Source organism: Amblyraja radiata, chromosome 8 (genome assembly GCF_010909765.2).
Source record: "Amblyraja radiata isolate CabotCenter1 chromosome 8, sAmbRad1.1.pri, whole genome shotgun sequence".
NCBI lineage: Eukaryota > Metazoa > Chordata > Chondrichthyes > Rajiformes > Rajidae > Amblyraja > Amblyraja radiata.
The window spans coordinates 67499301-67525198 of NC_045963.1; the positions used below are offsets into that span (position 1 = coordinate 67499301).

The 25898-nt window shown below is 43.8% G+C and overlaps 1 protein-coding gene and 1 long non-coding RNA gene across 4 annotated transcripts in view; one reads left to right on the top strand and one right to left on the bottom strand.

Moving 5' to 3' along the window:
- Positions 1–864: 864 nt before the first annotated feature.
- On the top strand, positions 865–25392 carry LOC116976341. The gene is made up of 3 exons (XR_004412933.1): positions 865–985; positions 22937–22941; positions 25383–25392. It is a non-coding gene; the product is annotated as an uncharacterized LOC116976341 (long non-coding RNA).
- rmnd1 (required for meiotic nuclear division 1 homolog) overlaps positions 15067–25898 on the bottom strand; it is a 61170-nt gene continuing 50338 nt past the window's right edge. For all 3 annotated transcript variants that reach the window (XM_033026149.1, XM_033026147.1, XM_033026148.1), the window contains 3 exons: positions 24990–25110; positions 19433–19549; positions 15067–16144 (listed from right to left, as the gene is read on the bottom strand). In XM_033026149.1, coding sequence (XP_032882040.1) covers positions 16112–16144; positions 19433–19549; positions 24990–25110 — 271 coding nt within the window. In that variant the 3' untranslated portion in view covers positions 15067–16111. The remainder of the gene's footprint in view (positions 16145–19432; positions 19550–24989; positions 25111–25898) is intronic.

Sequence of the window (25898 nt, forward strand, 5' to 3'; positions counted from 1 at the left end):
AGAGATCAAAAGAGATGCAGATCAAGGAGAATGTAGAATAGACCATTGTTACCAGCTTCCTCAGAATCGTCTGCTATAAGAAGTCCCACATCCCTGTATAACGTTGATAAATCTCCTCAGAACCCTTTCCTTTTCCTTGATTTCCCTTCTATGTGCAGTGTCAGTCATGATCATATTGAATGGCGGTGCAGGCTCGAAGGGCCAAATGGCCTACTCCTGCACCTATTTTCTATGCTTCTATGTCCTGAGGCTGCCTCAATATTCTAGTCTCAACCAGGCAAAAAATCAAAGCAAGATTTGGCCACCAGGTCACTTGAACCTGCCCCACTTATGTCTCATAGTCGTATGAATATGGATATGCGCAGGTCGATAAAAGTTGGTCTAAGCATCATGTTCGACACAGACACTGTGGGCAGAAGGGCCGTTCCTGTGTTCTATGTTCTATGTAAGAATGAATTCCCATGCACTGCACTTTTAAATGGATGCCCCTAAAATTGTAACTATACCCCCTTGCTTGACACTTTCCCACAAGTGGTGGAAACATCTTAACATACAGCCTCCCTCAGGTCCTTATATGTTTCAATAAGATCGCCCCTCAGTCTCCTAAACTCCAAAGAACAGAGAGATAATGTTTTCAATCATTTGTGACAGGTTAACCCTATCATACCGGCAATTAGTCATATAATAACCATATAACCATATAACAATTACAGCACGGAAACAGGCCATCTCGGCCATTCTAGTCCGTGCCGAACACTTATTTTCCCTTAGTCCCATCTACCTGCACTCAGACCATAACCCTCCATTCCTTTCCCATCCATATACCTATCCAATTTATTTTTAAATGATAAAATCGAACCTGCCTCCATCACTTCCACTGGAAGCTCATTCCACACAGCTACCAGTCTCTGAGTAAAGAAGTTCCCCCTCATGTTACCCCTAAACTTCTGTCACTTAATTCTGAACCATGTCCTCTTGTAGTCTTGTGAACCTCCTCTAGACTAACTCCAACGCTAGTATATCCTCTGAAATATGGGGCCCAAATTTATGATGCGGGAGTGCAGGTCAACCAAACAATAAAAAATGCTAATGGTGTGCTTTGATTTACTATGGAGTTCCAAGGAGTCAACATTTGATAGGGCTCTAATCCGATTGCAAATTGAATGAGTGTACACATCTGACTTCTGATCTATTAAAAGGCGGTAGTGGTCATTAAAATTCTTGATGGTTTGTATGAGGCAAAAATATCTGCAATTGTGGGAGGGTCCAAGTGAGCTGCAAATTCTTCCCTCGGTCCAGCAGTTGTAGCTATTTACATACATCTGTCCCTGTTTCAAAGCCAGAACATGGCATCTGCTCTGACTTAGCAACCGATCCCTGAAAATAAGGTCCATATATTGAAGAGATTTATGTAGAAAGGAACAGCAGATGCTGGTATATACCGAGACAGACACCAAGTGCTGGAGTAACTCAGCGGGTCAGGCAGCATCTCTGGAGAAAAAGGATGGGTGGCATTTCGGGTCGCGACCCTTCTTCAGAATTCAGAAGGGCTCTTTTGACGAAAGAATTGTGTGCATGTGGTTCTGCAGACTGACAATAGAGGGGAAGGAACTGGAGGTAAGAAAACGACAGAACAAAGCAGGGCCGGCAACAGATGACCAAACAAGGATGGAGCCCGTAATGGCCCATTGTTAGCTGGGGGAAGAAGTGATAACGAAGGGATACAAGGATACAAACAGCGGAACTAGTGGGATGAATAGGCCGGGAGAGGCAGAATATAATTAGGCCATTCAGCCCATCAAGTCAACTCCGTCACTCAATCATGGCTGATCTATCCCTCCCTCATAACCTCATTCTCCTGCCTTCTCCCCATAACATCTGACAACTGTACTAATCAAGACCCTATCTATCTCTGCCTTGAAAATATCCCCTGACGGCCTCCACAGCCTTTTGTGGAAAAGAATTCCACGGATTCACCACCCTCTGACTAAGAAATGTCTCCTCATCTCCTTCCTAAAAGAACGTCCCTTCATTCAGAGGCAATGACCTTTAGTCCCACTAGTGGAGACATTCTCTTCACATCCAATCTATTCCAAGCCTTTCACTATTCTGTATGTTTCATTGAGGTACCCCCTCATTCTTCTAAACTCCAGCCAGTACAGGCCCAGTGTCGATAAACACTCATCATACAGTAGATTAACCTACTCATTCCTGGGATTATTCTTGTAAACCTCCTCAGGTCCATCGGGTGGCGCTGTGAGCCGGCAGCCTCGCCAGCAGCTGTTCGTCCTTTTTACTTTTTTTTAGTATGTGTAAGAGTGTGTTTTAATGTGGGGTTGGTGGCGGGGAATAGGGGGAAACTGTTTTTCGGTCGCTTGCCTCGAAGGAGATGTGACTTTTCTTCATGTCACATCTTCGCCTTCCTCGCAGCCTAACAGCTTGGATTGGTGCGGCCTCTCCCGGAGTTGGGCCCATAGCTTCAGCAGCGCGGACTTTCCATTGCAGAGCCAGGCGATCCCTTGCCGGGGATCGCCAGAAGAAGTGCTCCGATCGCTAGCCCGCGGGCTATAACATCCTGAAGCCACGGTCTGCGGAGCTTCTAGCCGCGGGCGTGGCGTGGACTTTCCATCGCGGCGTCTGGGATCCCTGGCTGGGGATCGCCGAAGAAGAGCTCCGACCGCCAGCCTGCGGCCTGTAACATTGTGAAGCCGCGGTCTCCAGTGGGAAGCAGCCAATTCGGGACCTACAAGCCTCGGAGTGTCCGTCCGTCCCGACGTCGGAGTTTCAACCGTCCTGATGTCGGAGTTTCGAGCATCCTGACGAGAGGGCCTGTACATCGGGCCGTCCGTAGCAGCGACTACGGAGGGTTCATGGCCCCGAACACGGATGAACAAAGGAGGAGGACTGACTGAATGTTATTGCCTTCCACCACAGTGAAGAATGTTGATTCCACTGTGGTGGATGGTCATGTTATATTCCATTGTGGTATTGTGGGTTTTCATTCAGAAAGATATGGAATTAGCTGCCAAAGGAGGTTGTTGAAGCAGATACTATAAAGCATTTAAAAGTTCAAGTTCAAATTTATTTGGACACTTGGACAAATACATGAATAGGAAAGATTTAGAGAGATATGTGCCAAACACAGGTAAATGAGATGGGCATCTAGGTTGGCATGGGCAAGTTGGGCTGAAGGGCCTGTTTCCATGCTATATGACTCTATGACGTTAAATGGGACTAGTTTAGATGGGGCATCTTGGATGAGTTGGGCCAAACAATCTATTTCCATGCTGTATGACTAAGTTGAGGGAGATTTATTGATGGGTTTGAGATGATGTGAGACCTGAGTAGAGGCTAAAAACCAGAACGGAGATTTCACGTAATTATAGAAGTATTTGAAGAGAGATACTTTCACCTGCACGTTCTGGGGGTCTGGTCACCGTCTGAAGCCCTGTTGGATGCAGGACGATCACCTTCACAAAATAATACAATGAGACACATGTGTCCACCCCATTTTGTCTGTGACCAGGACTTGCCCAGATCATCCAGCAAAAGGTGGTCTTGTTTAGGCATGAAAGGCATAAATAGAGTGGATGCGGAAAGGATGTTTCCACTGGTGGGAGAGTCTAGGACCAGAAGTCGTAGCCTCAGAATTAAAGGGTGCTCTTTTAGAAAGGAGGTGAGGAGGAACTTCTTTAGTCAGAGGGTAGTTAATCTGTGGAACTCATTGCCACAGAGGGCTGTGGAGGCCAACAGTGGATATTTTTAAGGCAGAGATAGACAAATTCTTGATTAGAACAGGTGTCAAGGGTTATGGGGAGAAGGCAGGAAAATGGGATTAGGAGGCAGAGATCAGCTATGATTGAATGGCGGAGTGGACTTGATGGGCCGAATAGCCTAATTCTACTCCAATAACATGAAGGTGACTTACTTCACTGGTTCCACATGGTAGGCTGCTCTGGAAGGTTAGAATCGCATGGAATCCAGGGAAAGCTTGCAGACTGGATAGAGAATTGGCTTTGTGGAAGGAAGCAGAGGGTGATAGTGGAGGGTTGTTTATCGGACTGGAGGCCTGTGACTAATGGTGCGCCTCACGGATCAGTGCTGGGCCCTTTGCTGTTTGTGGTTTACATCAATGATTTGGATGCTAACGTACATGGCATGATTAGTAAGTTTACAGATGACACAAAACTAGATAAATCGCAGATAGTGAAGTTTATCAAAAATTGCAACAGGAAGTTGATCTGTTGATCGGGTGGGCTGCGGAATGTTACACTTTAATACAGATAAATGCAAGGTGTTGCATTTTGGGAAGCCAAACCAGATCAGGACCTACACAGCGAATGGCGTGGCTCTGGAGAGTGTTCTAGAGAGAGGGATCTAGGAGCGCAGGTACATAGCTCCTTGAAAGTGGCGCCACAGGTTCATAGGGTCGTCAAGAAAGCTTTCGACACATTGGCTTTTATAAATCCGAGTCTTGTGTATAGAAGTTGGGAGGTTATGTTACAGATGTACAATACATTGGTGAGGCCACATTTGGAGTATTGTGTTCAGTTTTGGACTCTCTGTTATAGGAAAGATGTTGTTTAAGCTGGAAAGGGTGTATCAAAGATTTATGAGGATGTTGCCAGGATTCGAGGGCCTGAGCTATAGAGAGTGTGAGGAGGCTAGGACTTTATTCCTTCGAGCACAAGAGGACGAGATGTGATCTTTTGGAGTGGTATAAGATTATGAGGGATTAGATAAGGTTAATGCACAGAGTCTTTTACCCTGAGTGAGGGAATCAAGAACACGAGGACAGGGGGTTCATGGTGAGGGGGGAAAGATTTAATAGAAACTTGAAGAAGATTGAGGGGGGATCTTATAGAAACTTACAAAATTCTTAAGGGGTTGGACAGGCTAGATGCAGGAAGATTGTTCCCGATGTTGGGGAGGTCCAGAACAAGGGGTCACAGTTTAAGGATAAGGGGGAAATCGAGATGAGAAAAACATTTTTCACACGGAGAGTGGTGAATCTGTGGAATTCCTTACCACAGAAGGTAGTTGAGGCCAGTTCATTGGCTATATTTAAGAGGGAGTTAGATGTGGCCCTTGTGGCTAGATCAGGGGGTATCGAGAGAAGGCAGGTACAGGATACTGAGTTGGATGATCAGCCACGATCATATTGAATGGTGGTGCAGGCTCGAAGGGCTGAATGGCCTACTCCTGCACCTATTTTCTATGTTTCTATGTTTGAAGGGCAACTTTCTTAAATGAAACGTGGTGGGTGTATGGAACTGCCAGAGGAGGAGGCACAAAGTTTAAAAGACATTTGGATAAAGACGAGGATAGGATAGGACTAAAACGCGGGGGAGGATAGGATAGGACTATGGGCCAAATGCGGGGAGGTGGGTGGTGTAGATGGGGCATGGTGGCCAGACCAGCTCCCAGTATAGTTAGCTGCTGATGTGGAGGTGTCGAGCCCCACTGTGATTACAACACAGTGCCTGCCATTCTGCAGGGATACTGCTAGCGACACAGGGGGAACAGCGCTGAGGGAGCACCGCGGGAACAGCGTTGAAGAAACACATTCAAACGCTGCAAAGTCAAAGTCAAAGTCAATTTTATTTGTCACATGCTCCCGAAGGTGCAGTGAAATGAATTTGCCAGCAGCGATACGCTTAAAAAGACACAATACACAATAAGATTTACCACAAACATCCACCACAGCATTCTTCACTGTGGTGGAAGGCAAGAAAGTTCAGCCAGTCCTCCACCTTTGTTCACCCGTGGTCGGGGCCATCAATGCTCCGTAGTCATAGGGATTATCCAAACTCCGACGTCGGGACAGTGGAACACACTCCGCGGCTTGTAGTGCCCGAATCATCACTTTTTCACTGGAGACCGTGGCTTCAAGATGTTATAGGCCGCAGGCTGGCGGTCGGAGCTCTTCTCCGGCGATCCCCGGCAGGGGATCCCAGACTCCGGTCTGTAAGTCCACGCCACGCCCGCGGCTAGATGCTCCACATACCAAAGCCCCATGATGTCAAAGTCACCAGGCCAGCGATCGGAGCACACCTCTCTGGCGACCCCCGTCAAGGGTTCGCCCGCTCCGCGATGGAAAAAGTCCACGCTGCGCCCGCTACTGTATCTCTGGTCCTGACTCCGGGAAAGGCCGCTCCAATCCATGCTATTGGGCCACGAGGGAGGCGACATGGAAAAAGTTGCTTCTCCGTCGAGAAGGCGACCAAAAGTGGTTATCCCCCTTTCCCCCCCCACCAATCCCCACATAGGACATACAGAGAGACACTAAAACAAACATTTGGACACACCAAAAAAACCCAAAGAAAGGCGAAATAACGAACACGCTGCTGGCAAGGCAGCCGACTCGCAGCGTCCCCACCAACTAATTGCAGTGAATTTGTCTCCCTCCCCCATCTCAGGCAACAAGTTCAAACACTTACCACCCCCTGGTAGAGTTGCTGCCTCACAGTGCCAGAGACCCGGGTTTGATCCTGACCAAAGATCATAGAAGTATCTTTGATCCTGACCTTGGGTGCTGCCTGTGTGGAGTTTGTACGTTCTCCCTGTGACCGCGTGGGTTTACTCCGGGTGCGCCCGGTTTGTAAATAGCCCCCACTGTGTGGAAGAGCACAGAATCCGGGGTGGGGGGTAAATGGATGAGAATTTAGGATTAATGTAGGATTGGTATAAATGGCTGGTTGCAGGCTAACTCACTGAATCTGCAACTACCTACAACCACCCACTCAGTGAGTTAAAGGGCCTATTTCTATGCTTTCAATCACTTTAAGTTTATCCCTAAAATAGACACAAAATGCTCGAGTAACTCAGCAGGTCAGGCGGCATCGCTAGAGAGGAATGGGTGATATTTCGGGTGGAGACCCTTCTTCAGACAGAGTCAGGGAAGAGGGAAACTAGAGGTATGAAATGGTATAAAGAACAAATGAATGAAAGCTATGAAAATAACAAAACAAAGCCAGCAACCAAAAGGTTGAGCCCACACTGGTTCTGCTGGGCTCTGACTGTTCTGCAGAGGAGAAATATGTACTTTCTATTAATCTCATCACCTAATAATATTACGTGCTTTAAATAGGTCTTTCCCCAGTCTCTGTTCCAAGGGGTTTGCTCCTGGCTTATGCAAACTTTCCTCGAAGTCCCAACTTTATAGTCTTGGCAACATCCTCGTATATCTCATCGCACCCTGTACCACGCTGTCATGTCTAATAATGTTACGTACTTTAAATAAGTCTCCCCCCAATCTCTGTTCCAAAGGGGTTGCACCTGGCCTATCCAATCTTTCCTCGAAGTCCCAACTTTATAGTCTTGGCAACATCCTCGTATATCTCCTCACCACCCTGTCCAGTGCAGTCACGTCCTTCCGGTAACTGGAACTATACACAGTACTCCTGCTGTGGTCTAATTAAAGTTGTATACAGTTACAGCACAGCATTCCTGCTCATAGTCTTAATATATTCTGTGTTTCGGCTAAGAAAGGAAGTATTCAGTGTGCCTATTTGGCCTATCATGACTCCTGTAAGGATAACTAGGAAGGATAGCTATTGTCAAAGGGCTGTCCCACTTGGGCAACCTAATTAGCGAATTAGCGAGTTTAGAAGAGTTTGAAAAAATGTCATGTTGAAGACCTCCTTCAACTATGTAGAAGACCTCCTTCGACCTCCTTCGACTATGTTGAAGACTAACTTCGACTAGCTACGACTAACTTCGGGAAAATTGGACACCGAATAGTGGAGAGTGAAGACGACCTCCTTCGATTTCCTTCGACCTCCCTTCGACTATGATGAAGACTATCTACGACTACCTTCGACAACCCTGGATTACTTACGACTAACATGACGACCTACTACGACTAAACCTACAAGTAAAAAAAGTATTGATTTTTTCCATGGCGACCTTTTTTTACACGCAGGCATTTATTAACATATTGAGAAAAACGCCGCGACCTAGCTGAGGCCTCGAGTGCGTGGAGACCACTCTCGAGCATGAAGGAGAGTTACGGAGACCCCCTACGACCTCGCGTCGACCATGCTGCGTAAATGAGTCGAGGGAAAACTCGCCAGAAACCGCGGATTAGGTCGCCCAAGTGGGACAGACCCTTTACAGAGAAGGACACAAGAAGGGATAGGGCAGCACGGTGGCGTAGGGGGCGACACAATGATGCCGTGGTAGAGTTGCTGCCTCACAGCACCAGAGACCTGGGTTCGATCCTGACGTTGGGTGCTGGCTGTATGGAGTTTGTACATTCTCCCTATGTCTTCTGGGTTTCCTCTGGGTGCTCCGGTTTCCTCCCACATTCCAAAGACGTACAGGTTTGTAGGTTAATTGGCTTTTGTAAATTGCCCCTAGTGTGTAGGATAGAACTAGTGTACGGGTGATTGATGTTTGGCGTGGCGTGGACCCACCGTGGAAGGGACTGTTTCCATGCTGTATCTCTAAAAAAATTGGATAAAGTGATAAAGATCTGGAAAATGGAGTTTAATGAGGGAAACTGTGAATGTGTTTAATAATGAATAATGAAGAAAGCATTATATATCTAAATTGTGAGAGGGTGCAGAATGGCCTGGAATCCTGGTACATGACTCACTAAAGATCAGTATTCAGATACAGCCAGTAATGAGGAAACCTAACAATATTGTATAGGAAGGAACTGCAGATGCTGGTTTACACCAAAGATAGACACAAAAAGCTGGAATAACTCAACAGGACAGGCAGTATCTTTGGAGAAAATGAATAGGTGCTTCTCCACAGCCATCAATGGACCATTGTGGTCTTGTCCTTTCCTTGGTCATCGTTGATTTCTGGATATCTTTTATTCATTTGTTTCATGCACCTTCTATATCTCTTGTTTCCCTCTCCCCTGACACTCAGTCCGAAGAAGGGTGTCGACCTGAAACGTCGCCTATTCCTTCTCTCCAGACCCTCTGAGTTACTCCAGCTTTTTGTGTCTCTCTAAGCTAACAATGTTGTTTATTGAAGGGAGAAGTTGATACACAAGTAGGGAAGTTATGCTTCAGTTATGAAGTGCTTTGGGGAGACCATATTGTCCTCTTTAAGCAAGAGTGTTGATTCATTGGCGAAGTTTAGAGCAAGCTGACTAAGTTAGAACCTGGAATGGAAATACTGCAGATACTGGAATCTTGACTACTTAAAAAGTAAAGTCCTGGAAGAACTCAGCAGAGCATACAATAGACTGACTCAAGTAATCCCACGTGCATTGGATGAAGTCAGGGCTCTGCAGTTCTGTTCAATCTTGCCATGAATGCGAGAGGATAATTAAACAAAGAATGGGGAGGAGGCTTCAGAAACCCTGCGCCAGGGAAAGGGCTGACGCATTAATGATGATGTTGTTCCCACCTGAGATTCCACCGTCACTATTCCAACCGACTCGATTCACACTGGATAAAGGCAAGGATGTGGGATCAGGCTACATCAGGTCACAATGCTGAAGACATGTACTGGGGACAGGCATTTGCAAGATTAGACAGCCGGGTGTAGAAGTCTGGTAGCAGTGGGAGGAACAAGCAGTCGGTATTACTGCCCCTGAGGTAGCTTCTGTTATCTCTTCACAGAAGTACAGAGGGAAACCATATGTTTGCCTACAAAAGAATCCGCCTAAAGCAGTGGAAGGGCAAGAAAGACCATTACCAGAAGGATGGGGAGGTTTTGGAAAGGGGGAGGATGTTCACCTGAATGATGCCTGTATTAGGGGGGTATTAGCTCTTGGGAGCAGTTGGCAGACTTGCACTGTTTTCTCTGGAACGCAGAAGATTGTGGGAGGCCTAAAATTGTAAAAAGCAGTCAGAACCCTTTCCCCAGGATGTACAAATCAACCTCTAGAGAGCTCAGCTTTAACGTGAGAAGGGGAAAGTTTAAAGGTGATGTGCATGGCAGGTTTTTAACACAGGTCAGTACCTGAAACCTGATGCCAAGGGTGGTGGTTGAGGCAGATATGATAGTGACATTTTTAAGAGGCTTTTGGATAGGCATATGGATATACTGTATAGGGAATGGAGGGATATGGATTACATGCAGGCAGATAAGAGTTGGTCTTGGCATTGTAGGCTGAAGGGCCTGTTTCCGATTTGTACCATTCTATGTTCTATGAATTGTTTGGCTCTGATGAAGTGTTGATGCCACAAATTTGAAACTGAACTTATTTCTTGCAGTAATGTCACCCCTCACTCAAACATGAAGCATTCCTAGAGATGAAAAGGTTTTCCAAGAACATTTCTCGATTTTCAATTACAAATTGCCTTCTTTATGCTGTTAAGAAATGCTTTGTTTTCCAAGAAAGTCTCACATTATTAAAATAATAATATGCTATTTTAAAACTTCCACTTGTATCCAATTCAGTTACATTAAACTTTAAGGAACAACTCCAGTGACATCTGACTGCGAATTCCTCAAAGTGACTGCGCAACATGTGTGTGTGTGGCTAATTACAGCCCCCTCACTGACGAACCGTAATCAGTGCAAATTAAAAGCACATGCAAAGTGAGCAAATAGCTTTCATTTCCCTTCCTAATCCATGGACTTTTCCCAGTTATATAAATGGAATGTTTTTTCATCTTTTTGTGGGAAGGCACTCTTATTCTTGTGCTGGGCCCGTTTCTGTTTGTCATCTACACCAATGATTTGGATGAGAACATACAGGGCAAGATGATCAAGTTTGCTGATGATACAAAAGTGAATGGTTTTGGAGATAGTGAAGATGGTTGTGAAAGATTGCAACAGGATCTGGATCGATTGGCCAGATGAGCATTTATTATCTAAATTGTGTCAAGTTGGGAAAAGGGGAAGTGCAACAGGATCTGGGGTCTTTCATCAGTCACTGAAAGTAAGCATGCAGGTACAGCAGGCAGTGAAGAAAGCAAATGGCATGTTGGCCTTCATAACAAGAGGAGTTGAGTATAGGAGTAAAGAGGCTGTTGTACAGGGCCCCAGTGAGACCACACCTGGAGTATTGTGTGCAGTTTTGGTCTCCAAATTTAAGGAAGGACATTCTTGCTATTGAGGGAGCGCAGCGTAGGTTCACATGGTTAATTCCTGGGATGGCTGGACGATCATATGTTGATAGAATGCAGCGGCTGGACTTGTATACTCTGTAATTTAGAAGGATGAGAGGGTATCTTATTGAAACATATAAGATTATTAAGTGTTTGGACATGTTAGAGGCAGGAAACATGTTCCCAATGTTGGGGGAGTCCAGAACCAGGGGGCCACTGTTCAATAATAAGGGGTAAGCCATTTAGAACAGAGATGAGGAAATCCTTTTTCACACAGCGAGTTGTGAGTCTGTGGAATTCTCTGCCTCAGAAGGCAGTGGAGGCCGATTCTCTGGCTGCTTTCAAGAGTTAGATGGAGCTCTTAAAGATAGCGGAGTCATGGGGTATGGGGAGAAGGCAGGAACGGGGTACTGATTGTGGATGATCAGCCATGAATGGCGGTGCTGGCTCGAAGGGCCGAATGGCCTACTCCTGCACCTATTGTCTATGAACGGTTGATGGAATTTAATACAGAGAAGTGTAAGGTGCTGCATTTTGGTACTTTGAATAAGGGCAGAACCTACACAGTTAAGGGTTGGCCTCTGGATAGTGTTGTAGAGCAGAGGGATCTAGGAGTACATGCATGGTTCCTTGCAGGTTGAGTCGCAGATGGATAAGGTGGTCAAAAAGGCTTTTGGTATTTTGGCCTTCATTAGTCAGAGTATTGAGTATAGAAAGTTGGGAGGTCATGTTGCAGTTGTATAAGACATTAATGAGACAATATTTAGAATATTGTGTTCAGTTCTGGGCACCATGTTATAGGAAAGACATTGTCAAGCTTGAAAGGATTCAGTGAAAGTCGTTTTTAAATTCAAAGTTTTGTCAGATTTTTTAACGTTTTCAGTAGTAACTCGAGAAATAAAGCATGACATATTCAGATAAGGCGATTTTGGACTCCACGGGAAAAATGTCTACCGGAATATGTAAACATTTTACTGTTATTGTTGTTTTTTCGCGAAGATGTGATTATACACTAACACACATTCAAGATTAGATACCATGACACTGGATACAAGTAAGAGCAGTGAATTCTAAGGTTCATGCTTGCTATGATCAGCCAGGGATTGCTAAATTTAGAACTATATTTAGATCAATTTTGTACCTTTGAAAGACTCCATATTGCAATGTTGCATCCTGGATCAAGGCATCCGTGCAAACAAAAACATGTACACAGCTGTATGACTATACTCCTGGTCCTAACTACCTTCTACTGATATCAAGGCTGAACATAAGAGGGAGGACTTGGATGAGTTGCACATGGAATTACCTTGACCTGCTTTATTTTCTCATATTCCTGCCAATATTTGCGTAGGAGCAGATCCACGAGAGCAATTAAAGTATGTGTGATAGATTTTATTTTTCTCCATTTAATCTATTGGAGGTTAAAAGTCAGAGAGATGAACTAGTATACTGTGGCTCAGATTTTCATACGAGTGTAAACATTAATTTGAAATACTGCCAGGGCACAAACGACGTCTGTCAGTGGAAGAACAGGTGCACGAAGAATTGCGTAGACATGGGACGAGGTTAGTTTTCCAATTATCCACGGCAACTTTGGCCAGGAGCCCAGACAGATTACTGAACTGGGATTTCTGCCAAACCTCCAGTGGCCAACAAGCAGAATCTCATTTAAGCAGAGCAAATTCCAGGTGTTCCCTTAAATTCTGATTATTATGTTACAAGGCTGAATGAATGGGATAGTTTAATTAGTTTATTTATTGTCACGTGTACAGAGATATGGTACTTCATACTACCCAGTCAAATCATACCATACATGAGTGCAATAGATCTTCTTCTGGAACTGTAGATAGAGTCCAGAGAGGCAGCTATGTACTGGCTCCCAGCAGTATCTATCAGATTTGGAATGACTTGACTCCATTGTGTGGTCTCTGGATTCTGGCTGCGACAGACAAAATTATTCTTTGAACCAGATACTGATGAGAAATTGTATTATTGCAAAACTATTGACATGAAGCCCAGCACACAAGGCTTAAAGAAGTCTGGACAAGAATCAGATGTAGATTTATGAAAGGAAAATTACGTTTGACAAATTTGTTAGAAGTTTGAGCTTGTAAGAAGGATAAACAGTAGATGGATATATTACAGTTTTAGATAAACATATATATATGATACATTGCTATGCTAGTTGCCTAAATAGAATTAGAGCATGTGGCATTCGGGGTAATTTATTGGCATGGATTTTTATGTTGGTTTGCCTCAACTATGGGGAGGGGGGACATTTCCCAACTTGTTTCAATGATCTGGATGATGGGTAATGAGTATTTTTTCCAAGGTTGCAGATGATATAAAGCTGGTTGGCAGTGTGGGCTGTAAGGAGAATGCAAAGATGTTTTGGGAAGATATAGATTGGTACAATGTGGAAACGCATGAGGTTATTCACTTTGGTAGAAAATCAGATGGTGATAGTTTCAAAGGTGTCAGAGTTAAGAGGGACTTGTGAATCCATGTACACAAATTACCTAAAGTTCACACACAGGTGGAGCGGGCAATTTGGAAGGCAAATGGTATGGGGGGGGCTGTATTTTTTTTCCTGTATTTTGAATTGATAGAATTTATTGCCACACAATCAGGGTCGGTGGAATTTTGGGTTGTCAGCAGCGGTACAATAATAAAGAACACACCACAATAAAAATGTAACACAAACATCCACCACAGCATTCATCACTGTGGTGGAAGGCACAGAAATTGGCCAGACCTCCTCCATCTTCCCCCGTGGTCGGGACCTCCACCCTCCGCAGCCGTTGCTGCGGGCGTCCAGATGGTAAGGGACAAAGTCAAAGGCAAGGTAAGTCCAGGATCGGCTCTTCCCCACCGGAGACCGCGGCTTCAGGCTGGTGTAGGCCGCAGGCCGGCGGTCTAAGATTTAAAGGCCCAGCCACGCCGCAGCCAGAAGCACCGTAGACTGCAGGGCCGGTGGTCGAAGCTCCCCTCCAGGGGTGATGGTAAGTCCATGCCGGACCCGCGGTAGAAGTTGGCCGCGGGCCGGCAGTGATGGCTTCTTCTTCCCCCGGGTCCCCCACGAGGGATCCCGGGCTGTAGACGCCGCGCCAGCTGGAGCTGTGCAGACCGGAGCTTCAGGCTGCCGGCTGCCCCGGGCCAGCGAAACGGAGCGCTTCCCTCCAGCGAGCCCCAGCGAGGGCTCACCCGCTCCACGCCGAGAGTCCACGCTGCGCCCGCCGCTGAAGCCCCGGGCGCGTCTCCGGGAAATGCCGTGCCTATCCTTGCTGTTAGGCCACGGGGGAGGCGACCTGGAAAAAGTCGCCTCTCCGTGGAGGAGGCGGCTGAAACGGTTTCCCCCACACCACCCCCCACACAAAACACACCGAGAAACATCAAAAACACACTTTAAAACATACTTTAAAAAAATAAAAGAAGTTGAAAAAACTAACGCGCTGCTGACAGGCTGCTGCCACTGTCTACCTGAATTTTACTGCAAATATATAATGCTTCCCTGATGTTTTGCTTTCATTAGTGAACTATTTGTTTGGAATTTAGTGTGGGGGGGAAGATCAGGCTTTGCACGGAAACAGGTCCTTTGGCCTAGCTAGCCAATGCCGTCCAAGGTGCCCCCATCTATACTAGTCCCACTTGTCTGCATTTGGCCCAGATCCCTCTAAACTGAAATTTTATGGAAGGCAATGGGAACATGATGCAAATTTCTTGATTTTTATTTTGTACTTCCAAAAAATGTGCAAGTACCTAAAAAGAAATCCAATGCAGAAAATAAGTTCTGATCCAATGTTCTGAAAATCAATGATGCCTCACAGTTGCATGTGACTTACAGTGGTTTTGTTTAATGGCTTTTGGCTAATGCATCATTTAAAGAGCTACTCACAGTCTATCTTAAAAGTCATGATTATACGCACCAAACATGTTCATCAAAAATTGTCGAGCAACTCTGCAGTTGTAAGCATGCTATGTTTTTGTTTATTACAAGTGTGTTGGGTCATGAATGGTGCTTCAAGAATAGTTGCGTAGAAAATAGTCTAGCTTAATTCAATCATTTATTTTTCATGGAAAAAAAAGTTTATCTGGTAGTTCAGATTAAGAGAAAACAATAGGTTCCAATTCGTATAGAAATGACCCTGCCCTTTGATTTTAAATGTTTCTGTTCCTCAGGCGTAATAACAGCTGGCAGTTATTAAGCGTTCAACTTTGTTTATGGACAAAGAATAAATGAAGTTAACAGATTCTTCTGCTTCAGAGGAAAACATTTTTCAGAATCTATTCAAGCTAAAAGCTGTTTGCATTGGAACACGTGTCCTTGGTTTTGATAGCAATTCTATTACAGGAAGTATTATAAATAAACAAGTTAAACGTGTTCAAATATCCTGTGATGTGTACAGATTATCACATCCCAGTTTGAAGTATGACAAATTAGTATTTTTATTTAAACAGTTTCAATTCTGAAATAATATATTTTTTGTCATAATAAATAATTCATGTTGATTCAGGATTTCTTCCCAGTGATTTTACTAATGATTTAAACTATTCAAATACTTGTTAAATGACGTGAACAACACTTATGTCAGCTCTGAGTGTAGTAGCAGCGTTCCGAGATCTTCTATAACATGGACATCTGCCCCCGGGCATGGTCTAGAATATATTAGCTAGCCTGCTTTCACAGCTGCAGTACACCCAGAAATGCATTTCTTCCATTATACCCCAGTCTCAAACATTTGAAGTGAGCAGCTACTATAAATTCAAATTTATTCAGTCTTGGTTCCAGCATGATTTCAAAGAGAAATAATGATTACAGTAGTTTTCCTCAATTTTTCCCATCATATATAGACATTCCACATTGAAACAAAATCAAATGTGCCATTAACAGAATGTTAAAACCAATTATAAATGCTGTGTGGCTGTGAGAATAAACAGCATAGTTCTGATGAGAACTGAACTGCAGAAAATGTAGACAATCCTCAGGGATCTAGAAACGAGTACAGAGGGCTTTAGGAGGATACTCTGCATGCCCCACTTGATGTCATAGTCTCTCTGGCCTCGGTCTTCCACACTCGCTCCAATCAGCTTTAGAACATAACACGTGCAAGTTCAAATAATACCTGATGAAAAAAGATTGGATGTATTGAGTAATTCAAAATGTTATTTTATCCTATAAAATCATGACACTGCGTCTTCCTCCCTCGCAACATGGACCCGTTGCAGTTCGCATACCGTTCGAACAGATCCACGGACGATGCGGTCTCCCAGGTTTTGCACACCGCTCTCTCTCTCATCTTGACAGCCAGAAGGGGGGGCTACGTGAGGATGCTGTTCATAGACTTCAGTTCAGCCTTCAACACAATAGTCCCCACCAGACTGGCCGAGAAGCTACTGGAATTAGGGCGCAACACCTCCCTGTGTGCCAGGCCCCAGGTAGTCAAGATGGGAGGGAATACATCGAAGTCCCTCACCCTGAGCACAGGATCGCCCCAGGGTTGCGTCCTCAGCCCCTTATTGTACTCCCTATACACACATGACTGTGTGGCTAGGTTCAGCTCCAACTCAATAATTAAGTTTGCTGATGACACTGTGGTGGTGGGCCTGATCTCAGACAACGATGAGAAGGCCTACCAGGGGGAGGTGGCTGATCTAGCACTCTGGTGCCAGGACAACAGCCTCCTCTTGAACATCAAAAAAACTAAAGAGCTGATCGTGGACTTTAGGAGGGCACATCATCCGAGGACGTACACACCATTGAGGATAAATGGGGATACTGTGGATAGGGTGAGCTGTTTCAAATATCTGGGAGTCCACATCTCTGAGGATATGACATGGACATCACATGCTGCAGCACTCGTGAGTAAGGCAAGGCAGCGCCTTTACCACCTCAGGCAATTGAGGAAATTCAGAGTGTCTCCGAGGATCCTCCAGTGCTTCTACTCAGCGGCTGTGGAAAGCATCTTGTCTGGAAATATTACCATCTGGTTTGGGAATTGCTCTGCCCAGGACAAGAAGGCTCTGCAGAGAGTAGTGCGTTCGGCCGAACGCACCATGGGAACTTCACTCGCCCCCCTGCAGGAACTATACATCAGGAGGTGCAACTCCAGAGCCAATAAAATCATGGGAGACCCCTTCCACCCCTGCAACGGACTGTTCCAGCTGCTACGGTCAGGCAAATGCCTCTGTTGCCATGCTGTGAGAACGGAGAGGTAGAGAAGGAGTTTCTTCCCAGAGACCATTCGGACTGTAAACTCCTAGCTCACCAGGGACTAACTTTACTGAACGTTTTTTCCTTCTGCCCACAATATTTAATATGTAAAAGAATATGTGATTGTGTTTATAGTTTGTTTGGTTGTTGGTTTGTTTGTCTTTTTGCACAAAGTCCGCGAGCATTGCCACTTTTCATTTCACTGCACATCTCGTATGTGTATGTGACGAATAAACTTCTTGACTTGACTTTTGTGCAAATCATTACACAAGATAGATAAGGGGTCATTGAGTATGGAAACAGCCCCTTCCAACATTCCCATGCTGACCAAGATGCTCCATCTATGCTAGTCCCACCTGCCCGTGTTTGGCCCATACCTCCCTAAACCTTTCCTATCCATGTACCTGTCCAAATGTTCCCACTCACCTTAAACCAAAGTCCTTTGAATCTTGATTCCCCAACTCTAGATAAATGACTGTGTATTTACTCTAGCTATTCTCCTCGTGATTTTGTATACCTTGAAAAGATCACGCTTCAGCCTCCTGTGCCCACAATGTCCTGGCCTGCCCAAACTTTCCCTACAACTGAGATCTCATTATAGGATCCATTTGTCATCCTACCCAGAAGCCCATTCCATGGGCTTCACACCTTCCACATTAAAATTGTCTTTATTTCAAGAGTCAGGCATGTTTTATTGTCATATGTCCCAGGTAAAACAATGAAATCTTACTTGCTGCAGCACAACAGAATATGTAAACACTGCAAGTCCTGCAAAATAAAGTAGGAAAGGACCTCCATTTCTGCTCTCCTTGATTTTTGCTGAACTGACTGTGGCAATCTAATCCAATACAGTAATTAAAATATCAGATTATTGCAGTAATTTCCAACCTCCCAGTGAGAATACCATACTTAAAAGGAGAAACGATCAGATAAATTCTATACTCTTCAATTCACTGACCACTAAGTACGGTAACTCCCCATTGAAACTGTGAATCACTGTTTATATTTCTTCATTCTTTCATTACTTCATGTTGAGATTCAATCTATGAGAAATTTAGCCCAAGTTTTTAAATTTACTGTGACTACTAACATTAAAATTGTGCTTGCATGGATTACATTTAAATCACAATAGTCAAGAGTGTTTTATGTCCCAGATAGAACAATGTAATTCTTATTTCATTGATTATATGAAATAGTCTAAAGAATCAATTTTAATGGCTAGAAGATTGTGAGTGCATTGACTTCAGCTGCTCATTTACATAATCTGTGATTCTGATATCAACACTAGGCCTTTACCAGATTTATGCCTCTTTTGAAGAACTATTTATAGATTTTTTTTGGTGGATTTACCATGGCCTCCTTCAGGCTATAGTACTACTCCCCCCCCCCCCCCCCCCCCCCCCCCCATAGAAAATCTGAATTAGGAAGTATGCTATAAGAGCAAAGAGCATCTAGTATTTTGATTTTGACAATGTTTTCTTTTTGACAGCAACAAAACCGATTGGAAGGGGAATTCAATGCTACATGTAAAAATCTGTAACACAATTTGTTGTTGTTACACAATTACATGCACATGTAAATGAGTTTAAGGATTATCAGTCTTTATAATAGTTAGAGTGAATGGCAGATTTGCAACCTGATAGCACAAAATAGTCTGAAGATGTAACGAGTTCTTTAAGCAAAATGCAAAATGTTTAGCATTAGGCTCAGAATAATGGAATTAAAATGCACCCTTTTACTGATTCTGTAAACTGTAACAAAGTCACTGTAAAGGATTATATGAAATGTGTTTGGCCCATCTCAAACCTGGGTCTGCTGAGAATTTGGCACTAATTCAAACTGCTGGAGAGAGCTGGTGTGGGAAACAGAACATTCACATTCCTTCATCTGAGGGCGTGGTGAGAATATGGTGCAAAGGTTTGCTGTAGGGTCAGATTGTAAAGAACTCTGTTTGGCTTGTACTACACTCGCAAAGTATCATTACTTGCTACTGACACTGGAGTCAAGGGTCAAAGTTTTCCACTGTCCAGTACTAACCTCACTGGAGAAAGAAAAACAGCAACTGTATCTTTAGCAGTTTTCAGCAGTTGCGTATGGTTCTCTGGTAAATGAATCACTTGGACTTGTTGCTGATATCTGAATATTTTACAGCCTGAGCGACTGAAATAATCGGTCCAGTCCCAGTAGTTACATCACTTACTTCAATAGAAATGAGGATCACTATCATCCACTCGAGCCGCAGTCCATGCTTCTCACTTAAGTGGTTTCGCATCAAGTCTGTTAGTTCTGTACAATGTTGTAGCTTTTCATTAATCACCTGCAGAATTAAAAAATATTACACATCAATAAGAACAGCAAATGGTGGAAATCTGACATAAACACAGAAAAACTCAGGTGGTCAGACAGCGCCACGTGGAAACAGAAACAGTTAACGTTTCAGGTGGAAGACCTTTCATCAGAGCAATTCTAATGAAGAGTCTTTAACTTGAAATGTTAACTGTTTCTCTTGCCACAGGTGCTGCTTGACCTCCTGAGTTTTTCCAGAATGTTTTGTCTTTTATTTCAATACTTTGGCATTGTAAATAATATATTCATCCATCCAAAGTGCATTACAGTTACAATTCAGCACAGTAAGTCTAAGAGTAAATTAAGACATGGTGCTGAAGAACTCAGCGGGCCAGGAGAACATAGACAGGTGATGTCTCAGATTGGGATCCTTTCTCAGACTGTAGCCTGGCATTATTTCATATACATTGGCTGAATCTTGCTGGCAATTCCACTGCGACTGCCAGCATTTATCTTCACAAATGTAAGTTGATTCAGAACTTTGGTGCAAATATATTCAAACTCACACACCTCAAACTTACTGGAAAATTCTTAACACTGAATCTAACGCACTTTGCCATTGTACTCTGGAAATGAGCAGGAATCTGCTAGAGTTTCCCAGCACTTGTATTGGTAAAGTGACGACAAAACCTAGAACAGGACTTGACACAGGATCCTTCAACCAGACCTATCCCAGAGAAGTTTTAATATTGTGACAAAAATAATACGTTACATGTTTTACATACAAACCTAAATAATCACCAGAAAGTGTTTTTAGGTGACAATTTAAAAAAAGTTGATTTCAACTATAAGAGTTTTAAAAGCTCTGAACATCAAGGACCGAATGCAAGTTTCTCAAGAGTTTGGTCAGCAAGGTTTATCTGGCCCTTCACCTGACTAGCACGGTTCCTGAACCTTGCCAATCAGCTCCAGGATGTTTTCAGTCAGCAATATGGGTTTTACAGCAGATCTATACAGGACAGTAGAGGAACTGAGCAGCAACAGGACAGGCTCGGTAAAATCTAGCCCATCCATTCTTTAACTCATTTTACGTACAATTGCATGCAAGCATGGTCTTGTGCAGATAGATACATTGCAGGAGGATTTACAAAGGCAGCAGGTTCCTGGCTGAGATTGGTGCATCTACTATGTCCATAGCCACTTCTTTCAAAATTCTAAGTTACAGGTTATCAGAATTATCACCTTTAGGTTCCATTTATTTATCTATATACAAGTATTGCATAATTGGTAACAGAGGTCAGCCTGCTTGTTTCCTAATGCTGTCATTAAATTCAATCACGAGTAAACTATAACAGTCTGACCTGCCTACTGAGCTCAGACAGAGTTCCAATTTGTTTATTTTTTAAATCAGGATAAAGCAATGTAACATTTAACATTACAGGGGAAGCACTGGACAGAACACTGGAAGACAAAGACAGCATTCCACAACACGGAGTTTTGTTTAATCTTGCCCAGGAAAAAAAAATCCAACCTGCCTTTCCAGCAAGTGGAATACAAAACATAAAACATAACATAAAGATATCAAAAATAAATGTTTCTAACTTAAATGAGTCAAATGCCAGAACAATTAAAATCCTTGTAATTATTCTCTTATCTCTTTAAAACCCTCAAACATGTGCCGTTGTCTCTCTTAACATTTAGCCATGCTTATTCTCCGAACCAACACAGTTCTTCCCCTTTCTTTCTGTAAACAAGGGAGTCACACAATATAAGATCCAAGATCATCTTTAATCTTTATCCAAGCTATAACGGTACAGTAGGTTGTTAGTTGTCAGAGCATCCCGACCGCTTCCAGAACTGAGCAGTATAGGAAGTAGGTGTTAATATAAATGGTACAGTAAGGTGGGGTTAGTGATGCTAGTCTATTATGATTGGTTGTCATGCAGAAACTAATCTACACTTTCTTTCTCCCTTCTTTTCTTCTGCTCTTTAAAAAAATCTTAAACCTATAATTTGTCAGTTCTGATAAAGGTTACCATATTAAATTGTAATTCTGGTTCTCTCTCCATTGGGAGTCTGTGTTGTAATTCTATTGGAATAGCTTGGGTAGGGTTGCGGTGTGTTTCAATGCAAAGACTTTCAGTACAACAGCTGTAATGCTGTCCTGCCCAACTGCGTTTTCTGCATCAAGTGCTCTCAGCAGTTTCTTGAGATCACACGGAGTGAATGGAACAGGCAGGAGCCTCGCTAGGATTTCAGGAGGAAGCTGAGTTGGACTACGTCCAGCTGAACATGGCTGCGAACTTCAGCCTTGTCTTTAGCATTCAGAGCCTTAGTTCCACTGTTGACGATCATGGAGATGTTCTTGGTGCTTCATCTCATTAGACGTGTTCACTGCCATTAGCTATGGTTGGACTGCAGAATCATAGAGTCTGATACAGTGTGGAAACAGGCCCTTCGGCCCAAATTGTCTACACTGGCCAACATGTCCCAGCTACACTAGTCCCACCTGCCTGCACTTGGTCCTGTGGATTGGAGGGTAGCTAATGTTATCCCACTTTTTCAGAAAGGCGGGAGAGAGAAAACAGGGAATTATAGACCAGTTAGCCTGACATCGGTGGTGGGGAAGATGCTGGAGTCAATTATAAAAGATGAAATAGCCGCACATTTTGATAGCCGTAACAGGATCGGTCCGAGTCAGCATAGATTTACGAAGGGGAAATCATGCTTGACTAATCTTCTGGAATTTTTGAAGCTGTAACTAGGAAAATGGACAAGGGAGAGCCAGTGGATGTAGTGTACCTGGACTTTCAGAAAGCATTTGATAAGGTCCCACATAGGAGATTAGTGGGGAAAATTAGGGCACATGGTATTGGGGGTGGAGTGCTGACATGGATAGAAAATTGGTTGGCAGACAGGAAACAGAGAGTGGGGATTAACGGGTCCCTTTCAGAAAGGCAGGCAGTGACTAGTGGGGTACCGCAAGGCTCGGTGCTGGGACCGCAGCTATTTACAATATACATCAATGATTTGGATGAAGGGATACAAAGTAACATTAGCAAATTTGCAGATGACACAAAGCTGGGTGGCAGTGTGAACTGTGAGGAGGATGCTATGAGAATGCAGGGTGACATGGACAGGTTGGGGGAGTGGGCGGATGCATGGCAGATGACGTTTAATGTGGAGAAATGTGAGGTTATCCACTTTGGTAGCAAAAACAGGAAGGCAGATTACTATCTTAATGGCGTCAAGTTGGGAAAAGGGGAAGTACAGCGGGATCTGAGGGTCCTTGTTCACCAGTCTATGAAAGTAAGCATGCAGGTACAGCAGGCAGTGAAGAAAGCGAATGGTATGTTGGCCTTTATAACAATAGGAGTCGAGTATAGGAGCAAAGAGGTCCTTCTGCAGTTGTACAGAGCCCTAGTGAGACCACACCTGGAGTATTGTGTGCAGTTTTGGTCCCCTAATTTGAGGAAGGACATTCTTGCTATTGAGGGAGTGCAGCGTAGGTTTACAAGGTTAATTTCCGGGATGGCGGGACTGTCATATGCTGAGAGAATGAAGCAGCTGGGCTTGTACACTCTGAAGTTTAGAAGGATGAAAGGGAATCTTATTGAAACATATAAGATTGTCAAGGGTTGGGGCACGCTGGAGGCAGGAAACATGTTCCCGATGTTGGGAGAGTCCAGAACCAGGGGCCACAGTTTAAGAATAAGGGGTAAGCCATTTAGAACGGAAACGAGGAAACACTTTTTCTCACAGAGAGTTGCGAGTGTGTGGAATTCTCTGCTTCAGAGGGCGGTGGAGGCAGGTTCTCTGGTTGCTTTCAAAAGAGAGCTGGATAGGGCTCTTAAAGATAGCGGAGTCAGGAGATATGGGGAAAAGGCAGGAACGGGGTACTGATTGGGGATGATCAGCCATGATCACATTGAATGGCAGTGCTGGCTCGAAGGGCCAAATGGCCTACTCCTGCACCTATTGTCTTTGGTCCATATCCCTCCAAACCTGTCCTATCCATGTACCTATCTAACTATTTCTAAAACGATGAGATAGTCCCAGCCTCAACTACTGACAGCTTGTAACCCCTCTGGCAGCTTGTTCCATACACCCACCACCCTTTGTGTGAGCTTTGACCTGATCCATTGTTGTGAGACCACTCAACTCTACTGGTTGCGTGATCCATTTGTTGTATAGCATATACTGGACTTGTGCTGCAATCCCAGTGGACCAGCACCTAATTTTCAGGTGTGCCTACAGTTGTCCCAAGCATGCCCTTGTGTGTTCCTTATAGCAGGTTTGATCACCTGGCTTGATAGTAATGGTGGAGTGAGGGATATGCCAGGGGACAAACTTATTGATAGTGGTGGTATGTATTCCTGCTGCTGCTGATGTCTCCTGGATGCCCAGTTTTGAGTTGCTAGGTACTGAACCCACCACAGTTAGCATGTTTGCACTGCTACACAACATGGACAGTGTCTTCACTTTGTCTCCATGGCTTAGGGGTGCTATTTATACCAATGCTATCTCGAACAGATGCTACTTTCAAAGTAGAACAACAAGGACAAGATCGAGTAGGCTTATCCTTCTTGTTAGTTTGCTCACTACATGCCACAGAACTACATGCCACTGTCAATTATGGTCTTCAGTGCTCAGCTAGCACAGGTGTTATCAGAGTTAGGGAAAGGATTGGGCTGGATGTAGATTTAATCATTGAGTTTGTGAATCGTTGGAATTCTGTACACTGGAGGACTATGTATACTATTCACTAAATATATTCAGGGTTAATATCAATAGCTTTGGACTCTAAAGATCAAGGCCCAGATGGATTGAGCAGAGAAGTTAAGCCGAGATTGAAGGTCTACCACAATTTTATTTAATGGTTTTTCTTTTGCTGTTTTGATCATTTGCTTGTCCTTTCACCTCAGGCTCCACATTTTAATGCAAACCACCTCTATCTGCAACAAGGACCTGACTTGGAACAACATATTCAAAATTATGCCATTCTGCAGCAGAAAACTGTGCTTAACAGGAAACCAAATCGTACTTTCACTTAAGAAGGTGATAAGAATCACTAGTGTGTGAAATAAAAGTGATGCTACAGTAGGGGTTAAAACAACTGGATGATTTTCTTTTATTATTTTTCTAGACTGTAGAAATGATTGTTAATTTTGCATTTTGCTTCTGCTTGGATGGGACAGGAGATGAAATCTTAATTTAAAAGAGCAATGTGCAGTATTATCCAGAACTTAGTTGCTCCTTTTTGAGTACTGTCTATGTTCATTATCATTCTTACTGTACGTAGAAGTTACAAGAAGAGTTGGTCAGAGAATTACAACTATGACATTGCTCCACTTCTGACTTGCCTTCTCTATCATTGGAGCATTCTAATTGGCAGCAGTGTTAACTATTCTTTTAACATAACCACAAAAAGTGATGGGAATTAGCTTCTCATTTCTTAGGTCAACACACACCTTTACACGTCGGTTGATGTTCAGAAACTGGCAGGTTTTGTCATATAGTTGTTCCAGGTGTATTCTGTCCCAGTAAAAGTCAGGTGTCATCAGGAGATCTGAACTCAAATTGATACGATGTCTGTAAGGGGATAAATGTATACCAGATAGATCAGAGCTGAGTGCGCCACTGACTTATTACATTAATATTTGCAAAGCAATCCTGTAGTTATCCATAAGAAGATATGCAAAGAAAAATGTGAAATAAACTATGCTCTCCTTCATAAAATGTACTTAAATGTTCTCGTAACACTTCTGCATATTGTAGTTTTCTCCTCTCTGAAAACACAACAGTCATTTCTATTATTGTTGGCACTCAAGCTTAGCTGAATGGATAGACATAAATTGCTGGAGTACTCAATGGGTCAGGCAGCATCTCTGGAGAAAAATGATGGGCGACGTCTCGGGAAGGGACCCTTCTACAGACTGAAAGTAGAGGGTGGGGGCAGGTGAAGAGCTGGAGGCGAGAAAAGACCAGGACCAATTTGGGCTGGCCACAAATGACCTCAGGCAGGGCAGTGCCTGGTAAACCCATTGTTAGTTAGAATAGGTGTGATCTGACGAGGAAAGTAATTTGGAGAACTGTGGGACTGGTAATGTGACTTGGGTATATGAAGGTTGCAAGGGGAGAGAGGGGTAGGGTGTAAGTAGAAGTTTCCTAAAATTAGAGAATTTATCTCCTTGTTTCTACATTTTAGCTGAATGGATAACAGGTAGCTGTCATAAATAGTATAACAGGCTGGACTTTTAACATCCCCAAAGCCTGGGTTTGGGTCAAAGTGAAATTACTTTTATAATCAATTTATTTCTTCATTTCAGTTTTCAGAGATACAGCATAGAAACAGGCCCTTTGGTCCACTGAGACCATGC